This window comes from Haliotis rufescens, unplaced genomic scaffold (genome assembly GCF_023055435.1).
Source record: "Haliotis rufescens isolate VD_foot unplaced genomic scaffold, xgHalRufe1.0.p SCAF_26, whole genome shotgun sequence".
Classification (NCBI taxonomy): Eukaryota; Metazoa; Mollusca; class Gastropoda; order Lepetellida; family Haliotidae; genus Haliotis; species Haliotis rufescens.
The window spans coordinates 7,778,744-7,793,638 of record NW_025963957.1 but is presented as its reverse complement, the minus strand read 5'-3'; the positions used below and the strand labels follow the sequence as shown (position 1 = coordinate 7,793,638).

Here is a 14,895-nt window from a genome sequence, read left to right as displayed (position 1 = left end):
TCTCACATTCAAGGTAACAAATCAATCTCAACAAAGGTAACACCACAATCTCGTCACAGGTAACACATCTCTCACATTCCAGGTTACAAATCGCTCACATCACAGGTAACACCACAGTCTCATCACAGGTAACACCACAGTCTCATCACAGGTAACACCACAGTCTCATCACAGGTAACACCACAGTCTCATCACAGGTAACACTACAGTCTCATCCCAGGTAACACCCCAATGTTATCACAGGTAACACCACAGTCTCATCACAGGTTTCACATCACCAACATTCCAGATAACAACACAGTCTCATCACAGGTAAGATCACAGTCTCATCACAGGTAACTCCTTAATCTCATCACAGGTAACTCCTTAATCTCATCACAGGTAACACTATAAGTCTCATCACAAGTAATTAACTGTTTAATCTCATCACAGGTATCTTTAATCTCATCACAGGTAACTTCCAGGTAACAAATCAGTCTCATCACAGGTAACACCACAGTCTCATCACAGGTAACACCACAGTCCTATCACAGGTAACACATCTTTCACAGTCGAGGTAACCCCACAGTCTCATCACAGGTAACATTGCAGTCTCATCACAGGTAACGCCACAGCCTCATTACATGTAACACATCTCTCACAGTCCAGGTAACATCACAGTCTCATCACAGGTAACGCCACAGCCTCATTACAGGTAACACATCTCTCACAGTCCAGGTAACATCACAGTCTCATCACAGGTAACACCACAGTCTCACCACAGGTAACTCATTTCTCACAGTCCAGGTAACAATACAGTCTCATCACAGGTAACAACACAGTCTCATCACAGGTAACACATCACTCACTGTCCAGGGAACACCACAGTCTCATCACAGGTAACACATCTCTCACTGTCCAGGTAACACCACAGTCTCATCACAGGTAACACATCTCTCACAGTCCAGGTAACACCACAGTCTCATCACAGGTAACACCACAGTCTCATCACAGGTAACTCATCTCTCACAGTCCAGGTAACAACACAGTCTCATCACAGGTAACACCACAGTCTCATCACAGGTAACACATCTCTCACAGTCCAGGTAACACTTACACAGCACATGATGCTGCTGCCATGACATGTTCACCATTATGTTTCTTGTTACGGAGTTGAAGGCGAATAATAAAAACGGGAATATGTTTGCATATGACTTTAGATACAAACCGTAAACTAGTCACTTATGTAGCACACATTCCAATCAAATATAAAAACAATCACGTATATAGTATTAATATCATGATTTTAACTGTAGTGCACCATTTGAATTCTCAATGTGTACTTTACCTCCAGCTTGTCTGGATAGACAATACATACCCAGTGTACAGATGTACTATACTGTGTACAGATGCACTATACTGTGTACAGATGTACTATACTGTGTACAGATACACTATACTGTGTACAGATGTACTATACTGTGTACAGATACACTATACTGTGTACAGATACACTATACTGTGTACAGATGTACTATACTGTGTACAGATACACTATACTGTGTACAGATACACTATACTGTGTACAGATGTACTATACTGTGTACAGATGCACTATACTGTGTACAGATACACTATACTGTGTACAAATGTGCTTACTATACTGTACAGATGTACTATACTCTGTACAGATGTACTATACTGTGTACAGATACACTATACTGTGTACAAATGTGCTTACTATACTGTACAGATGTACTATACTCTGTACAGATGTACTATACTGTGTACAGATACACTATACTGTGTACAAATGTGCTTACTATACTGTACAGATGTACTATACTCTGTACAGATGTACTATACTGTGTACAGATGTACTATACTCTGTACAGATGTACTATACTGTGTACAGATGTACTATACTCTGTAAAGATGTACTATACTCTGTACAGATGTACTATACTGTGTACAGATGTACTATACTGTGTACAGATGTACTATACTCTGTACAGATGTACTATACTGTGTACAGATGTACTATACTGTGTACAAATGTACTATATTGTGTACAAATGTACTATACTGTGTACAGATGTACTTCACTCTGTACAGATGTACTATACTCTGTACAGATGTACTATACTGTGTACAGATGTACTATACCCTGTACAGATGTACTCTACTGTGTACAAATGTACTATACTGTGTACAGATGTACTATACTGTGTACAGATGTACTATACTGTGTACAGATGTACTATACTCTGTAAAGATATACTATACTCTGTACAGATGTACTATACTGTGTACAGATGTACTATACTGTGTACAGATGTACTATACTCTGTACAGATGTACTATACTGTGTACAGATGTACTATACTGTGTACAAATGTACTATATTGTGTACAAATGTACTATACTGTGTACAGATGTACTTCACTCTGTACAGATGTACTATACTCTGTACAGATGTACTATACTGTGTACAGATGTACTATACCCTGTACAGATGTACTCTACTGTGTACAAATGTACTATACTGTGTACAGATGTACTATACTTTGTACAGATGTACTATACTGTGTACAAATGTACTACACTGTAAAATGTTTAAAAGATTCATAAACAGATAAAGATTACATGATGTATGATGTAGTAAATGACGTGAAGTGTGATAGGTTGTCAAAATATTTCAATAATGCACATTCGATTACTTGTGTCACTGATAGAAATGATGAACAGTTGCTTGGTACCTATTGCCTTTTTTGAGCCGCCCTTTCGTCCACAGGTTATGGGAAGAACGTTAACGTGGACCCTAAACTGATCTTCCCAATCGTCAGAACGCTCTTTCCGTGTCTGCCCAAGAACGTAAAAGAGAAATGTACTTATACACCTCGGGTACGTATTTAATGTCAATGTCGGGGGCACGGGTGGCCAAGTCGTCTAAGGCGCCGCGATTCGCTGTGCAGAGTTGCGTTCCTTGAGCAAGCCAGAAACCTATGATTGTGGGTTCGAATTCCGGTTCGCCCCGATTATGTTTCTAGGTTTGTCAGCACCATACTCGTGCTCGTGGGTTTCATCGATATAATTGGATCACAGTTAAAAGTGGCGTTAAACCCAACTTACTCACTAATGTCAGTGTCACGTGCTCCTGGGATGACATTATAATATATAGCAGTTACACATTCACTTTATCAAGTTCCCCAGACACCCCTGATTCTACATGCTTTGTCTGTAGCGTCTCCGCCATGTACCCAGCAGTGATGTGACATTTCCCTGGGTTCTGTTGTGTCCATGTGATCTTGTATTCTTTATACACATCATTGTATTTTGTTTCTGTTGTCTTGCAGGAACCCCAAACAATAGAAAGTACAGAACTAACTGAAGCTGTGTGAAAGTTTGTTACAGGCATGCAGCAATGTCAATATCATGCAACACTCAATAACATCAATACAGCATATAATCCTGTCAGAACATAGGTACTTGTTGTGACAGACAGACAGTTTATTCAATTTGCAAGGCCATATGCCCCAAAGTGCAGTTCACTTTTAATTCTACCATGACATTGATGAATGCTTGATTCTGATTGGTTAAAAAGAGGTTTCCTTTTTGCTACGGAAACCCCTTTCAAATATATTAAGCCTTTTCACACCAAAAACGTGCGTATGAATACATAGATAGCCTATATGGCTGCCGATCGATCACCCCCATATGAACTGTAAAACATATCTATATTTCCTCTAATACACGCTGGGTCTCTAATACCAGACAGGTCTCTAATACACGCCGAGTCGGGGGCTCTCGCGAAATTAATAGACGGCGTATAGTGTCAAATAGAGGAAATACGGTAGTTTGATATCGGATGTTTGGGGCGTTCTAGGGGTCGCAACCCTGACTGCTTCGATGATGACATTAAAAGATTTAACGAAGGCATTTCTTTTGCATACAAATGAAATGTTTATGAAACTGTTAGAGAAATGTTCTATGGTGACCAGAATCGGAACAATTTAAGCTATTTCCTCATTGAAACAACCGACAATGAAAGTAAAATATAACATTATAAAAATTGTTTGAAAAAACAACATCACATCAGCAGGGCTAGTTAGTCAACGTGTTAATGTTGAACAGCATCACACTGTGCATCAGTACTGGGTTGTCTTCTGGTTTCCTGCAATTCTTTAACAGCACTGTTACTGTTAACAATTTCTTTGGCAGCCATAACTGAGAGTGCATTGCAGAAACATGACAACCGGGACACGTTAGGACGGTTCTCATTTCAGGGTGGGGAGGTATAATTCAAAGATTCACACATTCAAAATAAATGAAAGAGTGATATCTAATAAATTTTGTTGAGAAATAATAATTTTTGATTTTTTTGGTAACTTTTTCTGAAACCCACGAACAGGTAATTTCATTATTGAAACAACCGACAATGAAAGAGAAATATAACATAATAACATGTGTTTGAAGACATTTTATTCATATCCATTACCATCCCCGTCAACCACGCCCGTTAGAATTTGGCAGGAGGGGATTTGAAAGTGCATCTGAAAACACTCCCTTTCGAAAGTCCACGAAAACAATGTCCCAACTGAAGTGACAGCTTATCAAACTTGATGAAATTCATTTCAGAACACGCACAATTATGAGAATATACACGACCTACTATTTCTGGACCAGAAATGTCTAAGTTCTGTCACTATTTGGCTTTGGATCCGTGAAATTGACAGGTCACACCATGCAGATTCCTCGTTTCAAAATATCCGGCTCGTCTGCAGCCTAAACAGCGGCTGTTCAGTCATACTCAGTTCCATTGGTCATCATATGGATGTACCAGCAGGCTCGATCAATCCCAGTAAATCTACAGGTAAATGTTGAACCACATCATAGATCGGGATTGTCATCTTGCTTCTTTTAACTAGATCAAGTTAATGTAAACATATGATTGTCAGCCATTGACAGCTGTGAGGTGTGAGTAACCGTGATTTAGGTCAAGTTCTGCCACATCCAAGTTCGGGGTGGAGAGGCATTTACTTTGATGTTATTATTGTTTACTGGGGGTAATTGCTATCTAACTAATAACTCTTAGACATGTTAAATGTATATTAGAATGTTAATTCATAAAGTTTGCTGTAGAAATATATTCGTTTAGCATTTTAAAACCTTTTTCTATTACCCGTCACCCCTACAATTGAAATGATGGCATGTTCGATTTCCAAGCAATGACCTCTCTCACAAATTTCCGAGAAACGACAGCCAGTCCCCAGTGTTCGATAGGATCGACATTGAAAGAAGCGAGTCAAAAATCTTTTGTAGTTGTTGTTGTTCTAAACATAGACGTGGTGGTGGTGGTGGTGAAGGGAGGGTGGTGGTGAAGGGAGGTGAGGGAAGGAGGAGGCGGGTTCATCGTTTTGTTTTGTTTTGGTGTGTGTGTGTGGTAATGGCATGTGGAGATGATAGCTCACTGAGACGAGCTTATCATACACAGTCGACGACTCTGCCACTTTGTTGCTAGGTTGACGTCATATCGGGGAAGGATCTTGCAACAACATTCCACAAATCATGTCATCGGGTATGGTGATGTGATTGTAAACTTTGAGTTGTAAGGTTTCGTTCCACAAGGCGATCGTGTATTGCAGCCCACTATGACAGTCGTTCGTCTAAGTTACAGTCGGTGAGTGGCGAATTTAAAGGTGCTTAAGGTGTTGCTTGAATTTCTAAAGGTGAATCGACAGGCACAGACATGGACGTGGTGTAGGAATGCAGGAAGCGGTCAGATGTCGATCTTGTTTTGTTTTGGTTTTGTTTTTCTCTGGGGTGTGCATGGCGATGCTGTTTTGTTTTTCTTCATCCTACAGACAACACAACACTACTATTTGTTTAACTTTTTTTAATCCCCCGCTCACATGAGCCAACACAACAAAACAAAAGTCACAGGATTAGGGGCGTCCCTGTGACTTTTGTGAACATGAACGTATGTACACGTATGTGAACGTATGTACACTTTGAAAAAAAAGAACTTTTGCCACTTTGATAGTGAACGTATGTACATTCCTAAAACGCAGTCCTCAATCAGGAATGTTGAAAGTCAGGTGATCGTAGGTTCAGTGAAGAAGTGTCAGGTCAATAAGGGCAGAAAGGTTGGTTCTTTTGAAGTAGGGTACGCGTCTGGCCACTCAGTCGAAAGGCAGGCATCTCATCCACAGGAACGGAGGTAGACACTTTGGTATGAAACCATGCTAATACCGTGGCATCTTTCTTGGCGGTGTCCTTCCAGTCCAACGTATCTAACACTTGATTAAAAGTCCACCCACGCACGCGATAGGTCAGCATGTAGAGACAGTACACACCACACAACGTGCTGTATCCATGTTGTAAGGGGCGTGTATTCCATCGTTGTTGAATCTGACTAATGCGATTCAAAGTCTCTTTAAACAGGGGTAATGAATACAGTCCATAGCTATCAATCATTTCCACGGATCCAGGAGCTGGACGATAGATGCTCACCCAGTGTGTGCCAGGTTGATCGCTTAAATCTGTGTTGATCACGTAGGCTTTGGGGTAAAAAGGGTCATCCTGTTGCCATCCCAGTCTGGCAAAGTCATCTCTGGCCAGGGTGCCCCAGTAGATGGCATGAAGTGGTTCGTCATCAGCCACGAGGGCTTCTAAATCCAAGGTGCTCAACCCGAGTGGTTCATCCATGGTTCCTTGTAGGAGGAGAAAAAGTGTGCCATGACCGTCTGTCGCTGCTCTTTTTATACCATCATCGCATTCCGGAAACGATCTATTTCCAGAACATTTCCGTATTCCTCATAGCAGATGAGGGTGACTGGGTCCTCGAGAGCTTGTCCAAACTGGATTTCCAAACCCAACTTGCCAGTGTGTCGTGGGTAGTTGATGCCTTCATCAACGCCAAGGTCTGGGGTGAGATCCACCACCCACAAGGTGTAACCTTGAGTAAAGGCATTGGGAGTCAGTTCGCAGGTCTCAGGTCGCCATAGCTGCCCCATGTTTCGGAACAGATTCATGTAGACTTGTTTCAAATGGGCGCTGTTGTTGCTTAAGTCGTTTTTCATTTCCGTGCCATGGACTTCCTGGCCGTTGACTTTGAGCTTCATCATGGTGACATGATTGTGTTTGAAGTTGTACGGATTCTTCTCTTTGCTTCCTACATAGGCACTATTGTCCACTAGTCCCAGGACCACGCGTTTGGTAATTGGCCCCCGATAAGGTAATCCTTGTGAAAGTCCCTACCGCCTCTCATCGGGACTTTGTAGCAATTCCAGTTTCATAGGGACACCATCCAGCAGATAATGGTCTTGAAGAAACAGGTCACAGTGTAGACGGCCTGTAAGTTCCACTTCTTTGGTGGGTACGATAAGATCGCGTCGCGTTCTGACACCTGTGTTTCTTGTGTTCACATCTGCATCAGGATTGAAGACGTCCATTTTACCAGCACTATCGGTGAACCATCCAGGACATTGAAGGTGAGATGTTTTGGCTCCTGTACCATAACTCAGAAGGGTTTCCAAGTAGGCTCTGTAAGGGTAAGTACCCATGGAGGGTGTGATCTCCAACTGATTGTGTCCCACTTGCAGCTGCACTTCGCGAAACAGGGAATGCATCACATTGTTGACTGTCGATACGGGGTTATCCGCTAGAACGGTATCCGTGCCATCATCTTTCGTCACGCGTAGACATACTCTCAGGTAGCACTGTTTCAAATCAATGTAAGCGTTCACGGGATTGGAAATGTTAAACTGGAGCGGTCCTGCTACAGAGGGTGGTGCCAAGGGACTATAGCGAATCCACTGACCCTCTTGCACAGAGGTGGTCACAGGGGGTACAGTAATGAGATCCAACTGGGCCTTTGAACATTCGCAGCATCTCGGCGCATCATGATGATGGATGTTTCTCCCTTTTCTCTGCCTTGAAGGACGTCTGGTCAGGTTGAAAGTCTGATGAGGACTGACCTTTAAACCATTTTTCTTTTCCTTTTTTTCTGGTGGGTGGTGGTGGTGGTTGGGACGACTTTACGGCTTTTAGGGGGTCTCGGCTCCTCACATTCCTCCAAGACATCCACCAGGGCTGCTGTGCCACAATGTTTCAGACTCTCTGACCATTTGCGTTTGCCTCCAACCACATCACTCACCAACCCAGGCAGGATCTTTTTACCCATCTTGAGCACTGATGTTCCGGCAGATTTAAGGAAAGGCAACGCCATCTTCAAGATACCTCCCAGGCCACTGCCAGGTTGATGATATCGTCCTTTGTATACTTTGATGCCACTCCCTCGCTGGCCTAACTATCCTCGATTCATCTGGTGTGCCAATGCGTGTTCCAACATGTTGCTTTCTGCGTTAGTAGCGGCGTCTGAAGTGAAGTGTCACGATGGCTTTCCCCATATTAAATGGCACGGGTCGCCCCGTGTCGTCCATGATATAGAGTTTAATACCGTCAAAGGAACCATGACGCAGCCCTAGGTAGTGAATGTGCTGAGGGCTTTTAATGACCACACTGTCTTGCATCATCTTCTTTGACACAGGCACGTAGATCAGCAAGGGAGCCATCGTATTGCCCACAATTTGATCTTCGACCAGGTTGGTGTAAATGTACACAGTATCAAATCCTGACAGACGATGTGCTTTTGTATCACCTGTGATTTCTACATAGCCACTTGTCATTGGAGTAGCCCCACTTGCCATTGGGCCAAGGCAGTCAAGGGAACGGGCTTCTCTGTGTAGGTTTTATAGTCCTCCTCACCGAGGATCGGTAGTTGAACAAATCCGAGCATTCTCGAGAGTGGACTGTGCATGATCACTTCCGTGGAATAGAGTGGTCCACATGTATTTCCCATGAGAGGATGATTGATTGCTACTTCTTGGGGGGCTTGGAATCGCACCTTTCCATCTTCAAGCATGTCAAATCGAAGACTATCTTTGGGATACATGACATCAATGACAAACCGTCTTCCATCACTTTGGACGCTGTCTGAGGGCTGTTCTTTCAAGACATCCGTAATATGTTCCTGAATCAAACGGTTGAGGGTTTTCACCAAATCTTCAGATGAATAGACGCCTTTCTCGATTGGAATCTTCTTGCTTTCGTAACGGACGATACCATACTGTGGCTGTGGTATAGAGCTCCCCGTGCTTTCATACACAAGGGTGTCTTTTTTCAGTTTGAGGTTCAGCGCAAACCAGTCAAAGGGTGGGGCGACGTTGTACCATGTCATCGGTAAATTAAATTTCGCTATCACCTACCTCCCACTGTTGACGGTCCAGATGCAGAGGATAAGGCAACTTGATTTCATACGCATTGACAGTGTTGTTTGGATAGATGTCCATGGAGGCATCACTGGGTAGGGTCATGTAAAAGTCTTGTTTCAAAAAAAAGGTGACAGCCATGATGACGTGAGTTAGGGTAGAAAACTCTGGGTGGATGAGGTATCAAGTTGAAGTCTTCTGGTGGGTGGGGTCGTCCTGGGTATGCCTGGTGAGGCGGCCAAGGTGGGTGGTGGAAGTATGTATCCCAAACAACTGGAGAACAGGGCTGTCCACAATTGTTTCTCTCCGTGATCCAAGGCCAACTGTACCATGCCCATGATGATCACACCATATATCACAATGATCAGAGCAAAAAACACGACTTCACTGCGTGGTAAAGTCATGCCAAAACAACACCAAGGTGAGTGTAGGCGCTGGTGATGACGAGGTGCAGCAGCAAGGGGTGGTTCATCGGTACCCACGGATGCTGAGAGGCTTCTCTGCAGAGGTGATGACGGTGGTGGTGGTGGCGGTTCTGTCATCGCGTGTGTCCACCCTCTGAATGAGTCTGAGAGACAGCATGCTCCTTTATCTGTAAATGATCTGCAGGGATCCACGAAATAAAACTGGCAGGGAAGCCAGTCCATTTCACCAAGACCTCTTCTTGACCCTGTTTCTGTCCTGGACGTCTTTTCAGCACGCGATCCACGGCATACACATCGTCTGTTTTCAAGATGGGCTGTATTTCTTCAGGGTAAAAAGTTCCTTGGAGGACTTCACCATGATCATCTTTGATCCGATACACAGGAGGTGTTCTCCCAGTCACCAACCGATCCACTGTAAACAGTTCAGTGGTCCAATTGGGGAGATAACCTTTCTCAAAGGTGCCTTTGCTTTTGTTCAGACGTACACGGGTGCCCGGCAGTAAAAGAGAGGTGGATCTTGTCTTGGGGGACGACAGTCTTTGTGTTGTTATTTTCTTTTTGCGCTGCAGCTGTTGTTGTTGTTTTTCCTCCATGTAGTCTAACACCCGAATTTCTGACAGGGGATCTCCTGGGAGATAGTGTCTGGTCCCATGCTGTGTAAAGTATCGCCACATTTTATTTTTTGAAACCGTTCCACCACGGCTGCTTTCGTTTCAGGATTTTGACTGGTGTAGAAATGAATGCCATGGCTCGTCATGAGAGCCTGGAAAGGACGGTTGACAAATTCTCTGCCTTTGTCTGTTTGCAATTGAGCAGGGAGTCGGCCTTTGGCTTGTTGCATCAGCAAGGTTTGAAAACCTTCGGTCAAAGCAGAACTGCTCTTGGCCTTCAGGGGTTGCACCCATGCCATCTTTGAAAACACATCGATCACGCACAGCAGATATTTGAATCCTTGTCACTCAAGTCTGCTTGCCACAATTCATCGACCCCTCCCACACCATAGTGGTCTCTCGGAAAGGAGCGTCTGGCTGGTTTGTGCAAGGTGTAGGTACTTTTGGTTTGCAACCAACACTTGATTTGACTTTGCGATGGCTTGGTTTTCTTCTTGCTTTTACTGGTTCTTGCATCTTGAGCGTGGATGCGTGCTGCTTTCCACAAAGGTCGCCAGCCTCCAAAACTTGCAGGATGTTCAGGATGAAAGTAGGTTTTTTCCAACCAGGCCGTCCAAAGGGAAGTAGGAAATCCTTTGTTTTGTTTCCCTGCAGCAGCAGCAGAGGGAAAATGCGCTGTCGTGTCTTGGTCTGTCGCTTCATTTCTCTCAGACTGATGCCATTTCTTACATGAATGGCCTTTTTATAGAGAAGGGGAGAGATTTATTTTTTTTCTTAGGTGGTGCTAAAGGGTATCCATGAACCTCGCCTGTTGATGAATCTGTCCTGTTTGGTATCAGATGGAGGTGGAGTCATCAACCATGGGGTTGGCATCACATCTTTTTCTTCCTCCACTGGTGGATCCAGTTGCCACGAAGGAGGTGGGGGTGGCATCTCATCTTCTTCTTCTTCTTCTTCTTCCGCTTGTGGATCCAGCTGCCGCCTCCTTCTTCTTCTTCTTCTTCTCTCTTTGAGACTTTGCGGGGAGAACGTGGGGAGGGAGAACTGGGTTATGGGTGTTTCTGGTGTGGCATGAGGATGGTGTTGCTGCTGCTGCTGCTTCTGCTGCTTCTGCATCCATAGCCATCGTTGAGGATTTCCAATTATTTCATGAGGGACATGTCTGTTGGCCAAATGGTGACTCAAAATGGTCCAACCTGCAGGCCCCTCTTTGGTTTTCCGGTGACGCACTAAATCGTTGATCAAGTCCACCATGTGTGTGCCAGGGACAGGTTTCCCTTCCACGGTCAGGGTTCCCTCTGGAGTCCAACTCAAGTCGGGATTGTTTTGAATCCTTGTCATCAAATTCATGGCTTTACTGGACATGGCTTTAGGAACACTCATGACCACTTCGTCTATCACTTGTTGAGGAGGGGCAGGTCTACCTGTGGTGTCCATTGTTGATGGTGATGACAGTGGTAGTGTTGGTGTCACTTTGGGTTGTAGTGGTTTGATGGTGTTGTTGTTGCTGTTGTTGTTGTTGTTGTGCTGTTGGCGCTGCAACTCTAGCATGTGTTGCAACAGTTGGTTGTATTCTTGTTCCCGCATGTGAAAAGGCTGCTGTGACCTCAGCATCAACGCGTCCATCTCTTCCAATTTTTGGAGACGTTTCTTTTCCAAGAGAGGGGTATGAAGTGTCTGACGATGACGTTGTTTGGTGGCCTGTAGACTTTGCCATGTGTCTTCAGACACAAACACCATCTTGCGTGCGTACTTCATGGTGGCACACCACACACTGATCCCAACCTTCCTGGTGTCAGACCATTTATTACTTTCCTCCAAACAAAGAGGCTAGGGCAGAACCAATAAGAGGCATGAGTCCTCCTAATAATCCTCCTCCATGTTGAAGAAGTTTACATTTCTTGCTTAGAGGTACTTGTTTTTTCATGAGCGTATTCAAGACTTTATCGTGTCGTTGCAAGTTTTGACGTTGCGTTGTGGTCATGGGAATATTGCCTGCCTACAAGTTCACCACACATTCACAAAGGGCACGGATGAGATTAGTATGAGCATGTTTGAGAATGGCTTTGCGCATCGCTGGAGCGGCAGCACACAAATGACACAGAGCGTGTTTCTGTTTCCTGAGGCACTGAGACATCTTTCTTGCATGGAGGTGTTAGCCTGAATGAGGCACCTGATCTGCAGCTTCTCTCTTTTATCAGGCAGTGGCAGGAGGGAGTTGCAACTGTTGATCTGCCTTCTTGGACTTTCTTTGGGTCCGCATGTGCACCAATCGTCTGAGAGCATCAGCTTGATATGCTTTCATGACATTTTCATGACCCTTTACTTTTGGCTTAGTAGTCATCGTTGTTGTTGTTGTAGGTCGGTGGCGCCTGGTGTTACCCTGTTTGAGGAGTGGTGCTTGAAGATAATGTTGCCATTGCAACAGAATGCGTGTCAAGACCCCTGCAAGTGTTCCACTACCACTGCGTTGCATCAGGTAGTCAAGGCGTCCATCCACAGGCAGACGTGGATTGACAATTTTAGTCAGGGTATCATTATGTCTCTGCAACCACGTCTTATTTTGAACTCTCAATGGGATGTGTCCTGCTCTCAGGTTCTGCACGACAATCGCAAACCACTGCAAAAGACGATTTCTTCCTTTGACGGCAAGGGTTGTCGCATCCCTTGTCGGAAAAATAGACGGTCTCTTGTCTTTTTTCTTCCTTCGTGGGGGCTCCTGCTGCTGCAGACGTTGAAAGCATTGAAGATAGAGTGGGGGTGAGGGTGCTGATGAGGAAGGCCGTTGTTGTTCCTGACGATGCTTGTTCAAGGGTCCCATCGAAGAGTAAGACGGATCTGGCGTGGACTTCTGCTGCTGCTGCTGTTGCAGAGGTTGAAAGCGTTGAAGATCATGTGGTGATGAGGGTGGCTAAGGTGCTGATGATGTTGAAGGACGTGGTGATGGCTGCTGCTGACGATACCATTGAAGAGGGAGACGATCCTGGTGGTGAAGGAGTTTTGTGAAATACAGAGGTCACAAGTCCCTGTAGCGATGAGGGGGAGACCATACTGTCATAGACATCATTCACCATCTCTTTGTCTTTGTTCTTTCCCTTCGTAGGATGAATCTGTTTCCGTCTTTGCCCCATGATGAATGTAGGTCAACTGAAGGAAGGTCTGAGGGTTCACCTCCTTTTATGAAAGTCTCTTCATCTCATAGGATCGGCACATACACGAGGGGTAATTCGGATCTCGAAAACAGGCGGGCGCGTACGCAATGGTCTTGCAACGTGGTTGGCTTCAAGTCCAAGAACAGGTAAGTGTAAGGCTCTCGGGTAGCGTCTTCATAGGCTTCACGCAGAAAAGGAACTTTGCCTGGAAACACCTGGCGAGCCAGACTGTCGATCTGTGATGCATCTCTCGGATGTTTAAAGAGGACCATGTAGTGAGCATTCAGACTGATGGTGCGATGTTGCGGCGATTGAGCAAACAAGTTCTGAGTGAGATACAGCACAGATGTGTTTCGGTGATGACTTTTCTTGGTGAACCATCGCAGCACTTCTTCTTTCGTATTGTCCCCCAGCAAATCATCGATGACCAGCCAATGTGGGGCCACCCCTTTTTCAGGCAAGGCACGATCCGCTTCTTTCATGTTGTGGACAAACTCAAGAGCGACCCCTAAGCGGTCTGCCATCTCTTCCAGTTCATGATGAAGCGGTTGCCATTCGCTGTACACCCACACGATGCGATGGGGTGACGTATCCAACACCTCGGGGCGATGAATCTGCTCCATACATGATTTCACAAAGGAACTTTTTCCTGATCCTGTGGGTCCCGCAATGAACATCGTAAAAGGATGGCGTAGGGTCAAAGGGCTGGTCATGACCTCTTCATCATCATGTGATGCCATCCTATGTTCTGGCTGACTGACACCAGGCAACTGATCCTTTCAAGCATGACCTTTCTCTTTTATCTGTTATTTTTTTCTTCCTATCTCTCCCATGACCCATACAATTTCTTATGAAAAAAAGAAACACAACGGTCGGTCCGATTTAGAAAACCGGGGCTCAGATCAAGTGTCGGAACGAACCCATCAGCACGATGCGTTTTCGACCAATCAGGAAGCAGGGTGTCAGTGTCTCCTATAAAAAGAGCAAAGCCACGCACACCGTCACAGTCGAGCACTGAAGGAGAGATCAACCATGTCGTCTCGATGCAGCTGTCTGACGTGCCAGACCAACAGTCAACAATGCCAGCGGAGGATGAAAGTCTATTCGTGGACAATAGTAGGCTACCCACGGGGTAAATCGGAGACGATACTATCGCAGAGCCAACACTGGTTTAAGAACAAGTCTGAGGCTATGTCAGCATTACAACAAACTATTCAACGCGGAATTGACATACCCGACTGTTGGGGTGGTCCGTATTATTATCTAGTATCGAGATCAAGGAAAGTAATGTAATCAAGGAGACAACCCTTGTCCAGCTTGTTTCCAGTTTGTTTTCCAACGGCCCTTTTCAGGGCCACCCATCTCTCCCGAAAGAACGCTTTCATCCTTTGCTTTGACGACCCTCAAACCCCCACACCGTGAACCCGCCTCCTCCTTCCCTCCCTCCCTCCCTCCC

At 44.9% G+C, this 14,895-nt stretch overlaps 1 protein-coding gene across 1 annotated transcript; it reads right to left on the bottom strand.

Moving 5' to 3' along the window:
• Window positions 1–9,789: 9,789 nt before the first annotated feature.
• Window positions 9,790–10,269, bottom strand: LOC125383684. The gene has a single exon (XM_048402388.1). It carries the CDS (start codon window positions 10,267–10,269, stop codon window positions 9,790–9,792), a length of 480 nt encoding a protein of 159 aa, XP_048258345.1.
• Window positions 10,270–14,895: the final 4,626 nt, after the last annotated feature.

Excerpts from the sequence above, each read along its gene's own strand:
- LOC125383684 (XM_048402388.1), bottom strand. The coding sequence starts at position 10,269 with ATGGAGGAAAAACAACAACAACAGCTGCAGCGCAAAAAGAAAATAACA.